Genomic DNA, 24,544 nt, shown 5'->3' with positions numbered 1-24,544 from the left:
GGTTGGCAGGCCTTCACGAAATTGTGCCCCCATTGCCGCCTTCAACTGCAAATACCTGTATAGATATGATTTAGGGAGACCAAATTCCGTTTTTAATTCCGCAAAGGTTTTTAACCGACCCGAACAAACTATTTGGCCCAAGGTTGTAATAGAGTAACGATGCCAGACTTCTTTAACTTGTATTTTTGTTAATTCTTTAAACATAACCGGATCGTCTATAGGATGCAGGGGATCTATATTTTGTATATCCAAGATTCTATTTACTTCCTTCCAAGTTTTTATAGCTTGTTTCACTATTGGTGGGTCCCTTAGTTGAATGCTAGTTTGTCGAATCCTGTTTTTAGGATTATTGCTCAGTGATGCCACCGTAACCACGGCGAGCGCCATGTCGCTATCCTCCCCCTCCACTAACCAGGGGCGGAGCTGAGCCACTTGGGCAGAGAGATAGTATAATCGAAAATCAGGGAGACCCAGTCCCCCTGCTCCTTTATCCATTGTTAGTATATTAAGCTGAACCTTTGGGCGGGTATTATGCCATATAAAGGACGAGAGTTTACTATTGAATTGCCTAAATATTGCTTTAGGGAGAAAATTTGGGGCCTGCTCAATTATATATAGCAATTGTGGGAGGACCACCATTTTTATTAAATTGATGCGGCCCGTTACTGTGAGTGGTAATTTGCTCCACGATTTAAATTTGGAGTCTAGTTTGTTCAAAATTGGAAGCATATTATACTGGGCAAATTCCTCAGAATTTCGGGTTATCTGTATCCAGGGGCTGGCTGGCAACTTTTAGCCTAGGGGGCAAGTCCAGAGCACTGGCCCATACCACCATCGCCGCCCCCCCCCCCCAACTCTCTGGAAGACAGAATGCGGTACTTGTGAGTTATCCGGACGCCCGATTTCAAAATCGGGTCGGATCGGGCACATCGCATCGCATCGCATGCGACCATCGGATGCGATGCGATGCGATGCGATGACCCGATTTTTCCATAGGAATCAATGTTAAAATGGACTGAGTCCATTTTAACATGGAATTCAATGGGAAAAAGGGGTCCTTTTCATACCCCTACTATCCAAGTGGGCATGGAGTTGGATATAAACCTGTGGCGAGCGTAGCGAGCCACCGAGCCCGAAGCGTGGCGAGCGTAGCGAGCCCCGCGAGGGGACACGGAATACCGTCCCCTCGCGGGGCTCGCTTCGCTCGCCACGCTTCGGGCTCGGTGGCTCGCTACGCTCGCCACAGGTTTATATCCAACTCCATGCCCACTTGGATAGTAGGGGTATGAAAAGGACCCCTTTTTCCATAGGAATCATTTTAACATTGATTCCTATGGAAAAATCGGGTCATCGCATCCGATGGTCGCATGCGATGCGATGCGATGCGATGCGATATCGCATCGCATCGCATCTGATTGTATGCCTTAACTTAAGGCATACAATCAAAAAATCGGGCGTCCAGATAACTCACAAGTACCCAGAATGCTTGTTGCGCGCCGGCGGTACACTGAAAAATTAGGCTTGTGACCTGTACCATGATTATATTGTGTACCTGCAGATTGCACATTGTGATGCTAATTACACATTATGCCGCACACCTTGATGCCCATTACACCCCATACTGTGATGGCAATTACCCAATGCTCCCCACACCGTAATGCCCATTACGCCCCATACCATGATGCCCATTACACCACACAATGTGATGTCCACAGTGCCAGATTTGCCCCCACAGTGCCAAATATTCCGCCACAGTGCCAAATACACATATGCCCCCACAGTGCCAGAAACACATATGCCCCCACAGTGCCAGATATGCCCCCACAGTGCCAGAAACACATATGCCCCACAGTGCCCGAATTTCCCACCAGCAACTCACCATTGTGCTGCTGGGGGGAGGGGGAGCAGGGGAGAGCGCAGTACATGCCCCTCCTGCCCACCGGGGAGGCTACTACCGACCATACTTGCCTACTTTTGAAAACTAGTTTCAGGGAGATTCCAGGCGCTAATAAAATGCAGCACCATTGAGGTGGGGGTCGCGCATGCGCGAATATGCGCATGTGCAACTTCCCTGGTAAATTGCCTTCGCTGACTTTCACACTCACTGGGGCGTTCGCTCCAGTATTGGAGGACACAGGGCACTAGCAGGGAAAAGCCCAGCGTTTTATGGGTGCGCCAATAAACACGCTGGACGTACCCCTGTGAACGCAAGCATGTCTATGGCAGGCGGATGACATCAGCTCCCGGCCTGAATTTGGCCAGGATAAAAGACAGTCAGTCAGTAGTCAGTCAGTCAGTAGACTGTTTAATCAGCGAAGGGGAAAATAAATCATTCGATGGGGAGCGACCATCGAATGATTTCTCTCCCGTGTGGCCACATGCGAGGGGATGTGTAAAAGTACACATCCACTTTCATGCTAATGCGGGGATTCGCACGCGGGGGGGGGGTATTGGCGTGATGTTGGATCGCGTCTACCTGCTCACTAGGCTGCAAATATATGCAACCTACTGAACAGGTCTGAATCAGGCCCATAGTCTATTATACACAGCCACACCATATAACACACAGCACATTATTACATTATACACACCCAAATATTACATTATACACACCCCAATTTTAATTTATACACAGCAGCTCATAAACAGTCCACTCATTATTGCATTATATACAGTACACAGCCCCCTCCCCCCACACAAACACATTACACAATGCATTATATACACAGCACCCCTCCCCCCACACAAACACATTACATTATATACACAGCCCCCCCTCCCCCCACACAAACACATTACACAATGCATTATATACACAGCCCCCCTCCCCCCACACAAACACATTACACAATGCATTATATACACAGCCCCCATCCCCCACACAAACACATTACACAATGCATTAGCTACACAGCCCCCCTCCCCCCACACAAACACATTACACAATGCATTATATACACAGCCCCCCTCCCCCCACACAAACACATTAAACAATGCATTATATACACAGCCCCCCCCCTCCCCCCACACAAACACATTAAACAATGTGCTTGTGTGATGCCCTCATATTACACCCCCACTCCCCAGCACACTCACCTGCCTGTGTTACTCCTTCCAGGGGAGTGCAGGGACCCTGCAGGGTGATGGGAGCAGTCTGTGTGGTGGTGGGGGAAGCAGCATAGGGCAGCCGGTGACAGGAGGACATAGCAGGGAGAGCAGCAGGCTGATGCACGGAGTGTGGTGGGCGGGGCCAACCTCAGAAGCCCTGGCTGCTGCTGACTCCCCTGCTCCTCCCATCCACACACGTCCTGACTGTGCCAGCAGCTCGGCCACTAGTACTTTCCACAACCCTGCGGTGGCAGGCTTTGATGTTACCGGCAAGGCCCCGCCCCCTGCGCGCGGCTTCCAGAACACGGCCGCGGCTACAGGAAGATGGCCGCCGGCCTCCCGCACTGAGGACATGTACTCAGTGCAGGGGGCCGGCGGCCATTTTCCTGTAGCCGCGGCCGTGTTCTTGCAGCCACGGCCAGCACAGGAGGGCTGGAGGAGGTGGATCCAGCGCGGCCCGATGCCAGTGACTGGGTGAGCGGCCCGGGGGGCACATGGCACCCTGCCCCCCGGCCCAGCCCGCCCCTGTCTGTATCCCCAAATATTTAAATTTTTTCACCCATGTCAGTGGGGACGGAGGAGGCAGACCCTGGGATGATGCGTTCCCCAAATACAAAATATTTGATTTTTCCCAGTTGATTTTAAAACTAGAGAGCCTTCCAAAGTCGGCTATCTGATTTATCACAGCAGGGAGTGACACCCTGTAATCAAATAGGTATACCAACACATCGTCGGCGTATAGGGAGACCACATCCATCCCATGTGCCATCAGAAGCCCACGAATGTCCGTGTGTGCCCTTAACATACAGGCAAGAGGTGCAATTGCAAGGGAAAATAAAATGGGGGAAAGGGGACACCCCTGCCTGGTGCCTCTAAAAAGCCTGAATGCGGGTGATGTCCACCCATTCAGGGATACCCGTGCCGTGGGGCATTTATACAATAGTTGCACCCATTTAATGAAATTGTCCCCTATACCAAATGCTTTTAGGGTAGCCCACAGGAATGGCCACTCCACCACATCAAAAGCTTTGGTCGCATCTAAAGATAACACTGCTGGGTGGCTGTCAGGTTCCACCGGTAACTGTAGATGAGTATATAACCGGTGTAAGTTGGCCGATGTTGATTTTCCCGGCATGAATCCTGACTGATTAGGATATGTTTTTTTAATCTATTAGCTAGAACTTTTGCGAGGATTTTAGCCTCATTTGAGAGTAACGATATAGGTCGGTATGAATCTAAATTACTGGAATCCTTTCCTTGTTTTGGAAAAACAATGATTTTGGCTTCGACCATTGACGCAGGGATCTCACCTTTATCGAAGCAGCGGGTCAGGATGGCATGGAATTGAGGGGCAATTACCTCTATATGTCTCTTAAACACCTCAATTGGAATCCCATCCAGGCCAGGTGCCTTACATCCCGGAAGCTCATTTATAGCCTGACAAACTTCGGTAATCTCTAGTGGTTTGTCAAGATCGACCCTATCGATTGGAGATAAACTGGGGTGTTCAATCTTATCTATCTTGGACTGGATTTCGTCCTGTGTAATCTTGAGCTCAGAGGAGTAAAGCGCTTCAAAATACTCACAGAACATGTTACCCATCTGTGGTGTATCGAATACCAGTTGCCCTTGCTTATCCCTTATTGGGCCTATACAGGTGGGGGGAGACTCTGCTTTTGCCAGGTATGGAAGATACCGCCCTGTTCTATCAGATGTTTGATAAGCCCTGCCGGACTGACTAATCATTAATTTATTATTATCATCCTCCTGTACTGCCTCTAACCAATTTTTTTGGGCTTCTTGCCAGCGCTGCCTTGCGGTTTCTGTTTTGTTTGTTAAATATTGTGCTTCCAGCTCCAGGGATTTCTCCTCCAACTCCTGTATTCTCTGTTTTTTAGCCTTCTTAACTTCAGTTATTCGTTTTCTAAATATACCCCGCATAAAGGCTTTGAAGGTGTCCCATTCCATGGCGGCCTTAGATGAACCCTGGTTGGCCTCCCAGAATTCACACCAAAGTTTATGCATAATGTCTTCCTGTCCCAGATAGTATAACCATGCTGGATTAAGTTTCCAGAAACTTTGACCCCTTTGTAGTTTATCCGAAAACTCCATGATCATTGGGGAGTGATCGGATATACCCCGGGGTTTATATTCTACCATGCTAACAGCGGGGGTAAAAGCCTGAGATGTCAATATTAAGTCAATTCTAGAGAAAGTTTGATATGATGAGGAGAAGCAGGAGAATTGCGATTCCCCGGGATGGTAATCTCTCCAAATGTCTACCCAGCCGACATCTTGTATAAAATTCAGGAAAGGGGTACCTCCACCCGCCACTGTGGTGGGACGCACCCTCCATCTATCCAATTGTGGGTCTAGAATGTTATTAAAGTCCCCTGCACATATTACCGAAGCCGTGGGATTACCTGCGACAAAGGCAATGGCTTTCACTAGAATCTCAAAAGAAAATGGGGGAGGGATATATACCGCTAATAACATCAGTGGGAGGGAGTTAATAATACAATCCAGAAAGATGTATCTACCACCCTGGTCTATCTCCACCCGATTACTCATGAATGCTAGTGATTTCTTTACAAGTATAGAAAGACCTCTAAAGGAGGTTGTAAACGGGGCATGAAATACCCAGCCAACCCAGCGCTGCTTCAGGGCCATGAGTTTGCCACCTCTTAAATGGGTTTCTGATAAGCAGGCAATATCCGCCCCATAGGAGCGTATCTGGTTCATCACCAAAGAGCGTTTAATCTTATTATTTAGCCCCCTAATATTCCAGGATAGTAATTTAATCATTAATTTTCCTAATTATTATCTCAACCATGATTCTTACACTTTATAATGACCATCAAAGAACCAATGAGGATATCTATAGACAAAATGTATAAAACTTGACATTCTCCATCCCAGCTTCATTGCTTTATACTCAGACCTCATATGAAACATTATACCCTCATCCCCCCAGGCTTTGACCAAAGGGTTAATAATTTCCCTCTCGGCAAAGTCTGCGTATGGATCAGTAAGAACAGTTGCAATTATAGACACGGAACAGTACTTTACAGGTTTAGCGGTCTCCAAGCTGGTCCCCGCCTCCCTCCACCCTGTATACCCAAACCCTCTAGGTATACCTGATCCCCCCCCCCCCCCCAAAAAAATGTGAAGAATAAACAGAAAAAAAGAGCAAAAAATCAGCAATGTATAAAAAAAAAAAAAGCACTCTATAGGGGCTAAAAAAAAAGCACAAAGGGCCACCCCTGAGCGGGAAGCGCCCCAGCAGTTTACTTTTTCTAAGTAGCATTTTTATACTATATAGCAGCCATTTGCTTAGAGCCAAAGGATTTAGTGTCCAGCCACTGGGCAGCTTCATTTGGGGTAGAGAAAAATTGTGTTGCATTATTATCCACCACACGTAATTTGGATGGAAATATCATAGAGTAGCTCAGATTTTGTTCACGCAGTTTTTTCTTTATCTCTCTAAATTTAGCACGTTCCCTCTGCACTTCAAGCGCAAAGTCCGGAAAGACGGAGATCTTGTTTCCGTTATAGAGCAAGGGCCTATTAGTGCGTATTGAGTGCAACACAATGTCTCTGTCCAAGAAACTTAAGAATTTTACAATAAAGGTTTGCGGTAGAGCCCCAGGTGGGGGTGGTCGAGGAGGAACTCTATGGGCTCGTTTGGCCGCAAATTGGAGTGTAAATGCCGTTTTACCGATTGTGTCCGTCAGCCAGGTTTCCACAAATTTTTGTGGGTCTTGTCCCTCGGCATGTTCCGGCAGGCCCACAAACCTGAGGTTATTGCGCCTCAGCCTTCCTTCCATCTCGACCATTTTGGTTTTTAATTCGGAGGTTTGCTGGGTGCAATGAGTCCACTTCTTAAGCCATTGGGTGTTAAAGTCTTCCAGAAGCGATATGCGTTTTTCAGCTTCATCAATGCGTTCGCTGGTGACTTTAAGATCAGACTTTAGGGATAAAATTTCAGTTTGAAGATCCTTAATCTGCCCTGAGAGGCGTTGTTCTGAGTTGGAAATAGCCTCAAGGACCTGCTGTAACATGGGCTCTATAGGTTTCTCTGGGCTTTTATGTTTTGTCGGGGTTGCATGCGAGGTTGTAGTCGGGGTCTGTGGGGGGTTGCCAGGCTGTGATCTAATGAATTTCTCAAGCCGGGCGGCGGCCGCAGCATTACCAGTTTTACCCATATTTCCCTCTTTTTTTAACCGTGCTAATTGTCACAACACAGTGTGCCCTGGCTGTATACTGCGTACCTCAGACCACCCAGAGGACAGCTCACACCTGGCCCCAGGCGGGTGGAAAGGGATTTAGAGGTTTTATCTGGCTTTTAAAACAGTGTCCGATTACCTTTAGGACCAAATAACAGTGATGACCAAACGTATGCCAAGCCTAAAGATGCTGCTATTTGTTATCCAGTATATACTCCACCTTATATATTAACTTCCTCACACAGAGGGCCGCTCTCACCTGACCCCCTGTATGTGAAGAAAGCTAGAGTTCTTCAATAATAAAGATAGAGTTCACCGCTAATGTCCAGTTTTGATTTAGCACCAGATAACAGTCATTGCAACAGGCACATAAGATATAGGGTATGTAAAAGGAATATACTGCACCGGCAGGGGCTGATCCAGGATAAAATGACAGGGGGGGCACCATGATAAAAGAGGGTTTAGGTGGGGGAGGGGCGGTGTTAGTGGTGCCAGTGTACATGCTAAGAGAGCGGCAGAGAGAGGGTGGGAATGGGATTAAAAATAGGCCCTGGCATTTAAAGTACGCAGGCCCACCATGGTGACAAAAGTGAAGGATGCAGTTGTGCGCGCACCGAAGGCGCGCTCCGGAAAATGGGGTGTGGCCACTCAACAGGGGGCGTGTCCTTGAGTGTAGTGTACAACACCATATACAACTTCTACACATTATGCAATAAAATACTAGACCCCATTATACTTGCCCCTTACACATGATGCCAAATGGAATGAACCAAAATTCACATAATGCCACACGGATTGAGCCAAAATTCAAATAATGCCATATGGATTGTGTCAAAATTCACATCAAGCCACACGGATTGAGCCAAAATTCACTTAATGCCACATGGATTGAGCCAAAATTCAAATAGTGCCACATGGATTGTGTCAAAATTCACATAATGCCACACGGATTGAGCCAAAATTTACATAATAACACACGGATTGAGCCAAAATTCACATAATGCCACACGGATTGAGCCAAAATTCACATAATGCCACACGGATTGAGCCAAAATTCACATAATGCCACACGGATTGAGCCAAAAATCACATAATGCCACACGGATTGAGCCAAAATTCACATAATGCCACACGGATTGAGCCAAAATTCACATAATGCCACACGGATTGAGCCAAAATTCACATAATGCCACACGGATTGAGCCAAAATTCAGATAATGCCACACGGATTGAGACAAAATTCACATAATGCCACATGTATTGAGACAAAATTCACATAATGCCACACGGATTGAGCCAGAATTCACATAATGCCACACGGATTGAGACAAAATTCACATAATGCCACATGGATTGAGACAAAATTCACATAATGCCACACGGATTGAGCCAGAATTCACATAATGCCACACAGATTAAGACAAAATTCCCAATACGTTTCATAAACAGGAACATTGTCCACCAAAGGCGCGCATTAAACATTTACACTCATTGTCCATTACACGTTAAGTTACACGCCATTATGTCCATTATGTATTATGTCAAACACCATAATGCCTATTAAAAATTATGCTACATAAGTGCTGCTTATCTACATGCTCATTGCCAAGGGTTACATGCTAATTGCCAGAGGTTCCATGCTCATTGCCATGTGGGATTACATGCTCATTGCCAAGGGGAATACATGCTCGTGGTAAATGGGGGACAGCCGCCAGGCAGAAGTGATAGCCACTGACAGTGGCAGAGCCTGGCTGTATTCAGAGCACTGCAGGTCCCGGCTATTTGAAATAATACCCCTTTCACACCAGAAAATGCATTCCCAGGTTGGCCCCTTTTACACCAGCCTAGTCCCTGCATTTTCTGGTGTGAGGGGGAGAGAAAACCACCTCTCCCCCTCTTTAACCAGTTATCTTATTTAACCGGCTATATCTTCGGAACCAACTGATCCATTTACATGAGACAAGTATCATATTGAAGAACTTTTGAGTGGGCTTTGAATGATTTTGGTCCAGTGAAATTGGAACGTTTGGTTCCAGAGTGATCTGCCCTCAAAGAACATGAACAACCATGAAATTATATTTCAAAAATAAAAAAATTAGTTTACACGTAATATCTCTGGAACCGATTGACCGATATGGACCAGCCTGATATCATATTAAAGGCCCAGCGATTAAAGGCCCAAGCTTCTGTGATGCCAGGGGGGGAACTGACAGCCGTCGGAACCGGGTGGGGGTCAGAATTGACGGGTCCCATATTATCCTATGGGGAAAAAACGTTACAACTTTGCCATGCGATATCTCTGGTTCCCGGGGGGCTAGAGACACGGGGCTGGGCTCGTTGGAAAGCCCTGGTCCTCAGCTACAAAATGAAATGACAGGGGGGCACGTGCCCGGGTGCCCCCCCCCTGAATCCGCCACTGTGCACCGGCTTCACTTGATTTTTAGCTTGCTGTATGGTGTCACCTCAGCCACTCTCCGCTTTCATCCAGGGACCAGGATTTCCACCTCTAGTCTGCCAAGGTTATGGCTGTCTGTCGCGGCAGAGTTTCCACAGTATGAGGCACAACTCAGCCTCCAGCCTGCTGTCCCCGTCTTTTCCTTCGGCCGCCCAGCCACAGATCCCCCTCAGTTCTCCGGGCACACACTTTCGGCCGCACGCCAGGCACCAGCAGGTACCCCAAGGGCTCAATTTACGCCCTCTCTCCAGGCGCCAACAGGTCCCCCTCAGTGCTCAGTTTCGCCCGCACTCCGGGCGCCAATACTCCAGACGCCGGTGGTGTCACGTGACCGGCAGGGGATCCTGTCTCAGGCACACACCAGACTTCCAGGTTATGGCGCCGCGTCACTCACACCGTCTCACCTCTCCACACTGCCCGGCTCAGGGACTCACTTGCTGGGAGAATAAAGCAACTCGGCGCTACACAGGTAGGATATTCCCTTCCCTGCTGGGGAGCTCTCACACCTTACACCCGCTCCGTCGTGGCCCCGCCCCCCGTGGAGCTAGTTTAGAGCTCAGTTGCCGACATTAGTAGTGCTGCGTAACCAGAAGCCAACACCAGTTGCCGACATTAGTAGCACTGCCTATTCAAATAAGCCCACACCAGTTGCCGACATTAGTATCGCTGCCTATACACGTGCCCACACCAGTTGTCGACAGCAGTAGCACTGTCTAACCATATGCCCACACCAGTTGCCGTCAGTAGTAGCACTGTTTATACACATGCTCACACCAGTTGCCGACAGTAGTAGCACTGCTTATACACATGCTCACACCAGTTGCCGACAGTAGTATCGCTGCCTATACATGTGCCCACACCAGTTGCCGACATTAGTAGCGCTGTCTACACACATGCTCACAGCAGTTGCCATCATTAGTAGTGCTGCCTATACACGTGCCCACACCAGTTGCCGACATTAGTAGTGCTGCCTATAGACGTGCCCACACCAGTTGCTGACATTAGTAGTCCTACCTATACACATGCCCACACTAGTTGCCGACATAGTACAATCACACTTTACTCTCCTGGCAGCTGCTCATCCTCTCCTGTGTCTTCACTCTTGCTCCCTCATAGCTCTGCCCCTTCTGTTCCATGTAGCCCGCCCCCTCCGCCATGTAGCCCCGCCCCTTTTCACACGTACTACTGCTGCGTGCTGCTGACCTGGCCTTATGTGATGTTTAGGTAGGACAAGTAGGGTTTTAGTGGGTTACAATAGCATTAGACTTATGGAGTTAAAGTACAAATATATTAATCTCTGGCCCCCTATGAATGCATATATCTAAGAAGGCTTTCTATTGTAAACATCTAGGGATGTGCTACCACGGACAAAGAGTCAATAGGAAATAGGGAAAAGAATATGGTTTGTCACGTGTGTGGTGCACCTATCAAGAAAAAAGGATACACAGTAAAATTTACCTTTTATTGGGTTTAAACTAAAACTGCGAAATATGACGAACCTGCATAAAACATAAGACAAGGTGAATACAGTGTTTGTTAAAAGAAGCACGTGCGGTGCCTGCATGTATTGGTCTCCTGTCTGCAAGATCTCTTGAATAAATAGTTATGAAGCTATTATTGAAGTCGCCCTCTTATTGATGGCTGTATCTGCCTATATTCAATCTGATAGGGCTATATAATGCTGATTTAACAATTATCAGGATCAGGTCTGTGTTTCGTGGCTCAGCTTGAGTAGTGCAATCTAAGAGATATGTCAAATCCTTATTGCAGGGGTAGAATTGTTAGTGTTGGCTACTGCCACTTCTCATGTATAGTGGGAGAGAAAAGAGAGAGTTTTCATTAATGTCAGTAGGATCTCTCCGATATATCCCAATCTTTAGATCTCCTGGTGTGTGCACTATTTGTGCAATTTTCCAATTGTACTAGTTACCTCCGAACAGTTTGTTATTAGGGTAATACAATAAATGGAGGTTAACCCCACATCAGATTATATCACCTGGTGTCTAGGGCGGCTGTTAATATTGTTGCGTTTTACCGCATCCAATATTTCAGCTAATAGAGTATACAATCCAGGGCTATTCGCCCTTTGATCCTCTAGTAATCCCCTGTTAAGTCTGATACCACCTGAATCTAGAGGTGAATGGTTCACTTATTCAATATCTGTTAGCGGGGTCCCTAGGTGTACACTTGTTTAAATATATCACATATGGTTGGGCAAAAATAACTTGTATTGATTTATCATATGGTGGTCCTTTTGTAGGACCAAGAATTAGAATTTGACACACATTCTCTGCATTGTTCAATGTGTATGGGCAGTGTAGCTGTTTAAACAGTGTTGCAATTTTGTTTGGTACTTTATTGGTTTTGTAACAATTTCACGTAGCAATACTGCGTATCAATAAAATTAGAGCTATATTGTCACTCTGCAGCACATACTTTGTACCATGCCCCAGCTAGTACATACTAAGTAATTTTTAGCTATTGAATTTTATAGCACATACTGGGGCAGATTTATTAAATCTGGTGAATGGAGAAAGTGGAGGAAAAGTGGAGATAAATTAAAAGAAGATAACGTACCAGTCAATCAACTGCATTTGAAAAATGACAGTTGGGTGTTGATTGGCTGGTGCGTTATCTCCTTTCATTTTATCTCCACTTTTTCTCGACTTTATCTTTTCAGCAGATGTAATATCTGCCCACTGTACTTTGTAGCCAAGCATATGTATCTAAAAGCAAACCAAGGAATTATACATCTTAGTCACAGCTCTACATTATGCTGAATGGACATAACCGGATGGCAACAGGGCAGTTATACATAGGGGGTATTAAATCTGGGATTTTGACTGTTGTAATGTCCGACAGTTGGGCACCCGGGCCGTTTTTAGTACTTCCGAATGTAAGGACAGCTGGAGTCAATGTTCAGGCTGTTGAGTGACGGAAATTTCCGGCTGTTGGATCTGCAAAAAATGTCCATGGATTGTCGAAGAACAGTCGTGAATTTGACAATCCACAGGTATTTTCTACAAAACAGATCCGACTTTTTAAAAACTTGGATCTGGCACCCTTCAGTGCTGTCGTTAATGGCAGCACTGAATAGTGCCGATATTTCCCCTATTGGGACAGATCGAATACCCCATAGTCTGTTTAGTGAAGGCATTTTGAGGGTGTGTTGAGGAATTGGTGGCTGTACCGATTTTATTTACCATAAAAAGAGCTGGTGTAAGTGCATTTTCATTATTGTGACAGCTCTTTGTAAAAGTGGATAAATAATAGCTTAATTCTAAAATAAGTGTACAGCACTTTAATAAATCTTTTCTCCTTCTCTTTCTATATTTAGGTTGGATCTCGCAAATACATATGAAAACAAGCCGTACTATACTAAAAGTGGAGAATCTAGAGGAGGTGGGCAATGGTGGATTTGGGTTCAAATATATAAAAATTAGTTTTTGTCTTTTGTAGCTGTCCAATAGTCTCTTAAGTAACAATTCTTTAGGTACTGTAGCAGAGACACTAATATAAAATCAATACATAGAATAAGCGGTACAGAACCCTAAACATACAGAGATAAAATTATATTTACTTTATTTAAAATGGAAATTTAAAGTTTGGTGTAAATATTTGCCCTATCACATACTGTAATTAACACAAAAATACAGTAATGCAACAATAAATGAAAGAGTAGTTCTTTTTGATAATAGTCATATATATATATGTATGAGTAAATGGATCAACAAAAATACATTCTGATGCAATTAGGCATAATGTACTGTATGTTTCTACAACCATAAATATATTGAACAAAAATAACAGCGTATAGTGTCATTAGGGAACCATTGCAGTGGGGGACCCGAAAAAGTTATTGCTGCATATTGCGGCAATGAGGAATGAGATTTCAGGTATATTTGTCACATATTTTGCAAAACACTGAGGGCGAAATGTAATAGGGTAAGATTTTTGGGCAGGTTCAAAAATCTCCCCAAATCGCACCTTTAAAAATCGCATTTTTTGCCGCGAATTTGCATATGTAATGAGATGCAAATTCGCGGCCAAAAAGTGCGATATGGTGCGATTTTTAGTCATGAAAATGTGCGCATTTTCAGTCATGAAAATGCGCATTTTTAGCCATGAAAATGTGCGCATTTTCAGTCATGAAAATGTGCGCATTTTAAAACATGCGATTTTGTACAAGAAAAAAACCGGCGTGGGGTCCCCCCTCCTGAGCATAACCAGCCCCGGGCTCAAAGAACCGGTCCTGGTTTCATAAAATCACAGGGACATACATGTAGGATTTCCCTTGATTTTACAAAACCAGCACCAAGCTCAAGGGCCGGTCCTGGTTCCCAAAATACAGGGGACAAAATGACTAGGGGTCCACCGTATTTCAAGAACCAGCACCGGGCCCAACCAGCCGGGTAATGCCACAGCCGGGGGAGTCTTTTTATACAAAGCATTCACCCCCTGACTGGTCAGCATGGGCAGGGGTCCTGGAGGAGTAGGGACCCCACCAAAGAAGGACCCCACCAGAACTTACCTGCCTATGCTGAAGCCCCAGGCTGTCCTCGATCCCCCTAGGCATCCAGCTGATAAATGGTGTAAAAAGAAAGAAAAACTATTGTATACTGCTGTGGAACTATGAGTCCCAGCAAGCCTGCACCACATGTAGGGACTTGGAGAACCACAAGTCCCAGCATGTCGGGCAATAAAGGGCCCACTGGGACTTACAGGTATGCTCAGGAGGGGGGACCCCACGCCATTTTTTTCTGTTGTTTTTTTAACCCTTTTTTTGGACAGAACCATGCACAGATCACAATGATCTGTGCATGGTTCTGTCAAATTCGCCAGCCAGAACCTGGTCTAATTTTTTGGTGATTTTTGGTAACCTTTACCAAAAATCACACCCTATTACATGTGCGAGTTAGATGCTTTCCAATGGGAAAACATCTGGATGCGAATTGAAGTGTGACTAAAATTCACCACTTCAAAATGTGCGATTTCATGGCAAAAAGTGTGATTTTTTTCCCGCGAATCACACCCTATTACAGGCCTCTTCTTGGCTGGCGAATCGCCAGAACGTCCCCACTGGCGATCCGCCAGCAGCCTCGCCAGCCATCAGACTGAGACGTGCGTGCGTCGCACGCGCGTCTTAATCTCCGTCGGCGGGGCGACGGGAACCCTGTCCGTCTCCGCCTCAGGGAGACGGACAGGGTTAGGGGGGGGTGCGGGCAGGCGGCGGGAACCCGGGGGAGCAGCTGGAAGCGCCGTCCCCTTCTCACAATCGATATGGCGCTGGCAGGGGATGGCGGCTGCCGTCGCCATCGCCATCCCCTGCCAAGATGGGACCTGCCCCATCTGTACATGTGCGATTTTTCAAAAACGTGCAAAATCGTCCATTTTTACCCAAAAATCGCACATGTCTAAAAAATCCCACCCTATTACATTTCGCCCTGAATTCAATTAGAAAAAATTAGAAAGATTGTGAAAAACTCGCCAACCTTTTGCACGTGTCGACCTAGTGCATGTCGACCTGTTGCTGTTGATCTATCTAGACACTGTCTGGAGTTTCTTTCACCAGAGACTGTTAGCCCTGTGAAAGATGAGCACTAGGGCGGAGTAAAAAAAATGAAATTGAGATATTCAAAATCGGTTAGTGGGAAAAGCTGTGACTTGACCTGAATAAGAAACGTGCAAAAGCATTTTGATCTGAGTCAACATCTTCTGTTCTGGGAAGAGACTTAAAGTTTCACTTTTTAGATGAAAATAACAAAACGTATGAAGAGGCTCCGATCTAGTTAAAATTATGTCAGGATGTATTAGAGTGGTTCATTAATATACTTTAGCATAGTAAAAAGGAGTACAAGCTTGTCCTAGTGCAAAGTGACTGACTTTGGCAGGACAAAAAATCCCTGATAATTGACCCATTTTAATGGTCACAATTGTGAATATTGTGTGTTTTCTCCTCAACATGTTTATTTTATTTTTTTTGAGAGGATGCTCTGTAATTGAAGTGACCAAGAAAAAAAACTTGGGGAAAAAAATCTGGGTAAATCCCCTTTGTTTGCCCTTAATAGAATAATGCACCTATGTGTGTCTTCTAATGCCCAACAAACTCTTTACTGAATGCTACAGTAAGTTCAGTAAACATTGCATTACACTCCGTTCTTTAGGTGCAGTATTTTAAACACTTCTGTTTATTGTCTTTACTTGTGGCAGTTTATTTTATACAGTTTTGGGTACTTGTGTATTATCATGGCACCCATCGCGTCGCATCGCATATCACTAATTAAGGTATGCGATGGCATGCGATGGGACCCGATTTGAGCCTTTCCCCGGGATGACTGTCCAATTTTAATGACGCATCGCATGGCATTATAATGGCATGCGATGCAACGCGATTTCCATGTTAAATGCCCCCCCATTGTTAACGCCACCCCACTATCAGCGTCAACCCGAAGCGTGGCGAGCGCAGGGAGCCTGCGAGGGGCGGCGGTACGCGTCCTCCGACCTTTTCATACCCCCACTATCCACGTCGGCGTGGAGTTGATTTTATATAGTGTGGCGAGGGCAGCGAGCCACCTAGCCCGAAGCGTGGCGAGCGGACGCATAATACTTGTGAAGTAATGCGCAACCCCTCGCCACACTTCGGGCTCGCAACACTATATACAATCAACTCCACGCCGACGTGGATAGTGGGGGTATGAAAAGGTCGGAGGACGCGTTCATAGTGGGGTGGCGTTAACAATGGGGGGCATTTAACATAGTCATTACCCATCAGGGTGGGTGTACAATCTAAAATCGGGCATGGGGGGGGGGGGCTTTTAACATAGGAATCAGGCATCTGGGTGCCTGTACAATTAAAAATCGGGTACAATCGCATCGCATCGCATGGCATGAGCTCATATCGCATGCGATGCGACACGATTTTGTGGTTGTACAATGCACTGCGATGGAAATCGGGGGTGCCGTGATAATACACAAGTACCCAGTTTTGCATTCCCTATGCTGGGAACATGATTGGGCTACATTACAGCATATAATTGTGCAAAAGATAAGCCAATATATTAACAGTCAAATACGTTAAAGTGCATTATGCTGTAATAAACACATAAATCTAATGTTTAGAAAAATAAAATCAAGAACTTTGATTAAAAAATAACAGGTTTTAAAGATGTTGCACATATAGTATTGTCTTGTTGTTTTTTTATGTTGTGTTTTTAGTTCAGTTTTATACAAACCATTTTGTTTGATGTCCACTATTATTAGACTGTTAAATTGGGTCAGTAAGCACATAAAAAGGAAATAAAGTATTGCTGATCAATCCTGCCTAGTAATTAACACAGTGATTGACATACACTGTATGTACTGCTAGACATCACTGATAGAATGAATAACTGTCAATAGCATATCCAGTAGAATATGGGGTCAATCCTATTATTGTCGAATAAGTTGTAAGTTGCCGTTCGGGTGCCGTTTAAACTCTGAAAACAGCACCCAAATTAAGCCAATCTCGCACCGTTCGCAAATTCACTTAAAAGAGCTCGCACCCCGCATGTTTTAAAATGCGCACTACTCGATTTTGAATATCTCAATTTCAACTTTTTCACTACGCCTAATGAGCAGGAAGTTGTAAGCCGACTTGTTTCCTGCTCCCTGTTTTATGTGCTGGGGGTCGAGCCAAGTACTGTGAGATGGAACAAAGCACTGGAGGGGATGATAAGACAGAGAAAAGGGAGAATACAAAGAGGTAGTGTAAAAAAGAAAGACAGCCAGGCAGGGTCTCCTTGTGACTATTGATTGTTGGGTCTTTGTTGCTTGTCTGTTTTGCAAATCGCTGAGAATTTTAATAGATATTGCACTACAGTTAACATCCTGAATTCATTGATTTTTCTAGGAGGAAATGACATTTTGGGAAGACCTCATTAAAGACTACTTAGAGCCCATTATTGAAGATAAACAAACTCAAGCTGAAATTGAAAGAGAATTAAAGTCTTTGAGAAATAAAGTAAGTGTTAATGAGGGCTTACAAATTTACTAAACCAGCTGAGGATGATGAGTAACCCGAAAATAAATATCCATGTGGGGTAAGGGATATGTGATAGTCACGTAATATGTTAAACAACATCGTCATTTGTTGAAAAGTTTATTGCTGTTACCTTCGGTTATCTGCAACAAAAAAAGTGTTGTAACACTTGAACCATAACTGCTATTTCATTTTTTGCAGCTGAAAACTTTTCAGGAAATTCTGATGTTGTTTAACATGTTACGTGACCCCGTTTCCTTTTGAAAAAATGGACTTATATTTAAGGTGGGCAATTTCAAGATGGTGCCCATGTTCAGTTCATACCCTAAAAGATAGCCCACCTCACCCATACCTTACTGGAGTTCAGTGTTCCATTTGCCCTTATTCTACCCTGGCTGTGAATGTTTTCTCTCTGCAGGATGTAGCCCCAGATACAGTACAATACAGTACAGTAAGGAGAGAAAAGCAGGGGTGACAGATGGAAGGAGGAAGTGATGTTCAGGAGTGAGAGATGGCAGGAGGAAGTGATGTTCAGGGGTGACAGATGGAAGGAGGAAGTGATGTTCAGGGGTGACAGATGGAAGGAGGAAGTGATGTTCAGGAGTGAGAGATGGCAGGAGGAAGTGATGTTCAGGAGTGAGAGATGGAAGGAGGAAGTGATGTTCAGGGTGACAGATGGTAGGAGGAAGTGATGTTCAGGGGTGAGAGATGGAAGGAGAAAGCGATGTTCACGGGTGAGAGATGGAAGGAGGAAGTGATGTTCAGGAGTGAGAGATGGCAGGAGGAAGTGATGTTCAGGGTGACAGATGGAAGGAGGAAGTGATGTTCAGGGTGACAGATGGTAGGAGGAAGTGATGTTCAGGGGTGAGAGATGGAAGGAGAAAGCGATGTTCACGGGTGAGAGATGGAAGGAGGAAGTGATGTTTAGGGGGGGAGATTCTCTAAGAATCTCCGCCCCCCTTCGCCGCCCATCGCATTTATAATTATCGCATATGTTGTAACATATGCGATAATTATAGCAAAGGACAGCTCTTGCGTTAAGAGCTGTCCTTTGCGGTGAGAGTCGCCGGGTCCCAGCAGGTCCCGGCGGCTCCCCCCTCCCTCACACACCCGGCGCTGCTGCTGCTGCGCCGGGCTCTCCTCCTCCCTGCACCCGGAAGAGGATCAGTGCAGGGAGGAGGTCACAGGTCCGGGCAGCACTGCGCTGTGCTGCCCGGACACAGGTGAGGGGGGAGGGGGCGATGCGGGGCGGCGGGGGTCCGTGCGGGGCGGCGTGGGGTCGGCGCGGGGCGGCGGAGGGTTGCGGTAGAAGCCCATTGGCTTCTATGGGGCATCGCCAGATTTTTCTGGCGATGCCCCCCGCCGCAGTAACCCGGTAAAGGAAGCTTACAGCATCCCAAAATGCGGTAAAAACCCAGATAACTGGGTTTTTACCGCATTTTTAGCTTAGAGAATCTTCCCTAGGGTGAGAGATGGAAGGAGGAAGTGATGTTCAGGGGTGAGAGATGGAAGGAGGAAGTGATGTTCAAGGGTGAGAGATGGAAGGAGGAAGTGATGTTCAGGGGTGAGAAATGGAAGGAGGAAGTGATGTTCAGGGGTGAGAGATGGAAGGAGGAAGTGATGTTCAGGGGTGACAGATGGAAGGAGCTGAAATAAAACAGATTCTGTATAGCAAAGAGGATGATAGGTAGGGGACACGGGATGGATAACATAGTGTAAAATGGTTTCTTTTATAATATATAATTTTAAAAAGTATTAAAAAGGTCTTTTCATCAGGATATACTTGCTGCCTGATTCTTACAATGACAGGAGCCTGTTTGTATGTATGAGCATTCTCTGGAAAGAGATGTCTCCAGCTAAATGTTGTTTTCATAGGGGAAAAAAACATAATATAATAATAATAATAATAATAATAATAATAATAATAATAATAATATATCTGTGTTATACAATATGCAACTATTTATATTTGATTAATTATGTCTGCTCTGAAAACTGTATCTTGAATACTTGACCACAACTTTGCAAAGCATTTATCTTTTAATGATGTGTTTTATATATTAAATGAAATACTATTGCTGTATTACTAGATTTACATTACCCTGATCCTATGCTCTTTTCATTGACAGGTAACATTTCTCTTCTTTCTGATTAATTTGCTGTGGATAGTTGCAACATTTATCCTACAGATCATTGGCTCATATGTGAACATTGCTATACCCAAGGTGTATCCAAACGGGACTGTTTCACTGACCGATGAACTACACATCGAGCCAATCTCATTCATGTTCTTGCTGTCATTTGCCATTCTGCTTCTTGTACAGTTTGGAGCCCTTCTGTACCATAGGTAAGTAATAAGTCACTTTATGCTGTAATAAGAGCCTATTATTTTGCTAGAGTAAGTATTATCAGAATGTGATTACTATATCTTATTGCTATTGAATTGTGAGGATCCACGTTGCTCTGCAGGAACAGAAAGTGGGAAAATAGAGCATAAATAGAACATAGATCTAATAATAGTAGATTTAATAATATGCTATCATGAAAACGAATAGTAGCTATGGTAAACCGCAGCACTAACATAAGAGGAATGAATTTCACAGTGAGTAGTAGTGTACAGAAGTGAGATTTCAACTACAATCATACCAGAGAGTGTACAAACACATGCATTTACTTCTTGTTGATCCCCACGGTGTACATTTGGTCATACTTTATATTAATATAACATTTCAGTACTGTAATTGTATAATTATGTACCTTAGTAAAGTTACATGTTCACCTTAGCATTGCATTTACATAACTAAATTACCACATTGCAATGCTATTTACGGTACTACAGAACCTTTGTGGCACAATATAAATAAAAGATAATAAAAATAATGGTACTTGTGTAATAGCATGGCGCCCGTTACGTAGTTAGCATAGCGTCCCTGTCATAATCAGTGTAGTGTTCGTGCGGCCAGCGTAGTTAGCATAGTCAGTCAGAAGTAGCGTAGTGTTCCCGCTAGTGTAGTAAGCGTAGTCAGCATCCCTGTCAGAAGTAGCGTAGTGTTCCTGCGGCCAGCGTAGTCAGCGTCCCTGTCAGATATGTGTTCCTGAAACACCCCCACTATCCACGGCAGCCCAAAGCGTGGCGAGCGTTGTGAGCCCCGCGAGGGGATGCGTTATGCGTCCCACCGGCCTATTCATACCCTACTATCCATGCCAAGTGTGGCGAGCGCAGCAAGCCACCGAGCCTGAAGCGCGGCGAGTGCAACGAGCCCCGCGAGGGGACGCTGAATACATGTAAAGTAAACCGCGTCCCCTAGCGGGGCTCACTGCACTTGCCACACTTTATAAAATCATCTCCACACCGACGTGGAAAGTGGGGGTATGAACAGGTCAGGGGAATGCGTAACGCGTCCCCTCGCCACACTTCCGGCTGAGGTGGATTGTGGGGGTTTGAAAAGGAGGCTCTCCCTGAAGCGGACACGGGCAGGGTTGCCATACCCTTCCGCAATAATACTGAGACGCAGGAGCGTCTGAGATGCCCCTGCGTCTCAGACAGATGGAGTGCCTCTCTCCCGGCGCTCGCATGCTCCCCTCTCCGCCAGCATCCGCCAGTGCAGGGGATCTGGTGGTTACCGCTCTGTGTGAGAGGCGCTCACTAGGCTTGCCATGGACACCGGACAGAGCCGGAATGCCGTGGAGACACTATGCTAACTACGCTAGCCAGCCGTTGGGCTGCTGCAGAGTCACTACGCTAAGTACGCTAGGCAGCCATTCGGCTACATTGACAGCGTAGCTTAGCCTACGCTGAAAACGTAGCGGCGCCATGATATTACACAAGTACCACAATAATATATGCTGACACATATGAAAGAAAGCAGCTACTGTATTACCCTGTCATACGATAGTTTTAAATGTTGTAGATGACTCCCCATGTCATCTTAGCACATACAAGATACACAAAAATTAGGTAGTTTTATTGGTCATATTCAATATTGCAAACCTTGCTTTATAGGTTGCATATTTTAATAGAATTATTTTAAAGTGTTTATAAAGAACATACTAATAATATTTTTCATTTCTGTAGAATCTACACTGGAATTCATTTTATTGCCTACAACCAGAACAAAAAGAAACAATCAGGTTGGTCATATATATATAAGATTTGTCTTTCATTATAAAGGTAATTTAGTTTCATTCATAAATATGTCATTATTTACATAAATACCCAAAATATAACTTTCAGTTACTCATCATAAATACCCAAAATGTAACTTGTATACATTTTGAATTAGTTCTCAAAATAGGTTTGATTCTATGCTTCCTTCTGAGAGACACAGTAAATGTCATATTTTAGTATATTATATACAGTATATGCCACTGGCAGACTTTACCTATGAGCTACATGACTGCACATCCCCACCCCAAGGCAAAGTCTGCCACCTAGGCTACAGTAAGTGTCAATGAGCCAGCAGTGATCCATGATTGCACTGGCTACATGGTGACTGGCAGTGACTTCCTATTGGAGGTGCTACATGCCAGACACACGCAGGACAGGCAGTCCCGCAGGGAGGGGCTTGCTCATTGGAAATTACCCTTTGCCATTTTGTATGACAATCCAATTTATATAAGCTGCAGCCAATGTAATCCATAGAAGCCATGGTTTTGCACATGCACATTCCCCCGGCCTCTTGTACACATGTGCAGGTCCCAAAGTCTGCCAGATCCATTGCACAGGCACCAGGACCTGGCTGGCCAGAGTCGGCTCTCTCCTTAACCTGCATATCATGGGCACCATCAGCCCCTTCATACTAGAAAATGGAAGCTGGCTCTGGAATACTGTGAAGAATATAACCATATTAATGTATGGAAATAATCTAAAATTGAACAATCGAATATTTAATATGCGGCTTTTGTATCATCACTTGTATGTATCACATGCATTTACCACCAACAATATTTTTATTATACCCATTACGTTTATTGACTTTGACATAGCCAAAAGTCACAATCCCAGTGCATCACATACATCCTTGGTGAGGCACATCCTTTCCTGTCATACTAACATATACGCAGAAGAATTGGGTTTATAAAGTATGTCAGAAATACAAATAATATATAAAAAATATCTTATTTTTATTATTCTAATCATTTTTATAGTCAAACCTGGCTACCTTTTCTGCACATCTCTTATCAAAACTCAGCAAATCTCCAGAAGTATATACTGCTGCACATGTGTATAATGCTGGCATGTATATTGTGTGCAAATCTGTCTCTGGTACTTGCCAGGGACTCCTCAGCCATTTACCTCACCACACGTCCCTGACCGACATTGAGGAACAGCAGCTGGCAGCCTCAAAGTAAAGTAGCTGCTGTATGCTTCTCCTCCATGTCATATTTTATAAGTCACTCATTCCAGCATCCTAGGCAACTGCCTAATGGCATTGACAGTAGCTAAATTAATTAATTAATTTGTGTAATGTAAGCATGCCAAATATCATTGTATGCGACTGTATCAGCAAACCAAATAATGTTACACTATGGGGGTTATTCTGTTTGGTATGGTGGAACCGTATACGGGCGGATCTGGCTTTTTTTTCATCTGCACATGTGTATCTTTCGCAATGCGCATGTGCGGCGACCTCACACCGCTCACGGACGGGTCTCTCCGTGCGAAAAAACCTGTCCGCAAGAGTACGGTCATTGTGGGCAGCATGTGGGCATTTTTATGGGAGCGGCCGGAATAATGAGGAAAACTGGGCGTAAACATGGGCGTACACGGGGGTGTGCACAGAAAATGCACGGTGCCACAACCGCCTCGATCGGCGAACGCACCGTGAATTTTGGCCCAAAAACAGGCGGACGCCAAAGATTGCTCATGACCACCCCTAGAGCTACCGCATGAGAGCGGACGCCTGGGTCTGCTAATTAACGCTGATTACTAGTCAAACACATACACCTGAATGTAATAAGCAATGCTGCAGGCTACTAAGTGAAAACCATTATTTCACTACCTGCAAGCCACACACAGCCCTCAAACACATTGGAAGCTTATCTTTCTACACTTCTCAACATGTAAAGTTTGGTTTAATTTTAGATAATATTCATTCTAATACCTGGTTATATATGTCCAGGTAGTTATTTTATAACTATCTACACCCATTCAGAAAGTGTTTTTTTTCTACTTTAAAAAGCAGGACACTCAATTCACAGAAGTCGACATGTGTCAACTTTTTTACTGTAACACAAACAGGCCAGTTTTTTATTATGAAAAAGACACATAAACCACGTCTAATACCATTTTCACATTGCACTTTTAAAACGGTATATTGCCGTTTTTTTCCCATTTTAAAACGTTTAAGGCTGCAATGTGAAAGTGCCAAAGTTGATTTACCGGTTAAAGATAACCGGTATTTCAACACGGTTAAAAAGCAGAGTCCTACACGTTTTAAAGCCGTTTTTTAGGCAGTGTGAATGGCTCTATTTCAGTGGCTTGAAACGTGTCCCTTGGGGGTTAAACGGGTTGAATTTTGAATGGTATTAAATGATTTTTAAAACGGTTTTCACCTGCAATGTGAAAGGTCTCAAGGCTCAGACCCGTTTTAAAGTCCCATTTAAGAATACCGTGTCATTACCCATTTCTGCAATGTGAAAGCAGTATAAGAGCAACAATGATGTTTTTGGACTCAATTTCTACTTGCAATGGTGGAGCAATGTCCTAAGGCCATGGCCACTATTTTGTACACAATC

At 44.8% G+C, this 24,544-nt stretch overlaps 1 protein-coding gene across 1 annotated transcript in view; it reads left to right on the top strand.

Moving 5' to 3' along the window:
• Positions 1-24,544, top strand: part of LOC146062909 (chitin synthase chs-2-like) — a 99,072-nt gene that overhangs the window by 63,749 nt on the left and 10,779 nt on the right. The window contains exons 13-16 of the mRNA XM_083174918.1: positions 13,127-13,191; positions 17,678-17,788; positions 19,936-20,153; positions 21,882-21,937. Coding sequence (XP_083031044.1) covers positions 13,127-13,191; positions 17,678-17,788; positions 19,936-20,153; positions 21,882-21,937 — 450 coding nt within the window. The remainder of the gene's footprint in view (positions 1-13,126; positions 13,192-17,677; positions 17,789-19,935; positions 20,154-21,881; positions 21,938-24,544) is intronic.

This window comes from Crinia signifera, chromosome 3 (assembly GCF_055691185.1).
Source record: "Crinia signifera chromosome 3, ASM5569118v1, whole genome shotgun sequence".
Taxonomy (NCBI): Eukaryota; Metazoa; Chordata; class Amphibia; order Anura; family Myobatrachidae; genus Crinia; species Crinia signifera.
The sequence above is the reverse complement of the archived record's forward strand: the minus strand, read 5'-3'. Positions and strand labels throughout refer to the sequence as shown.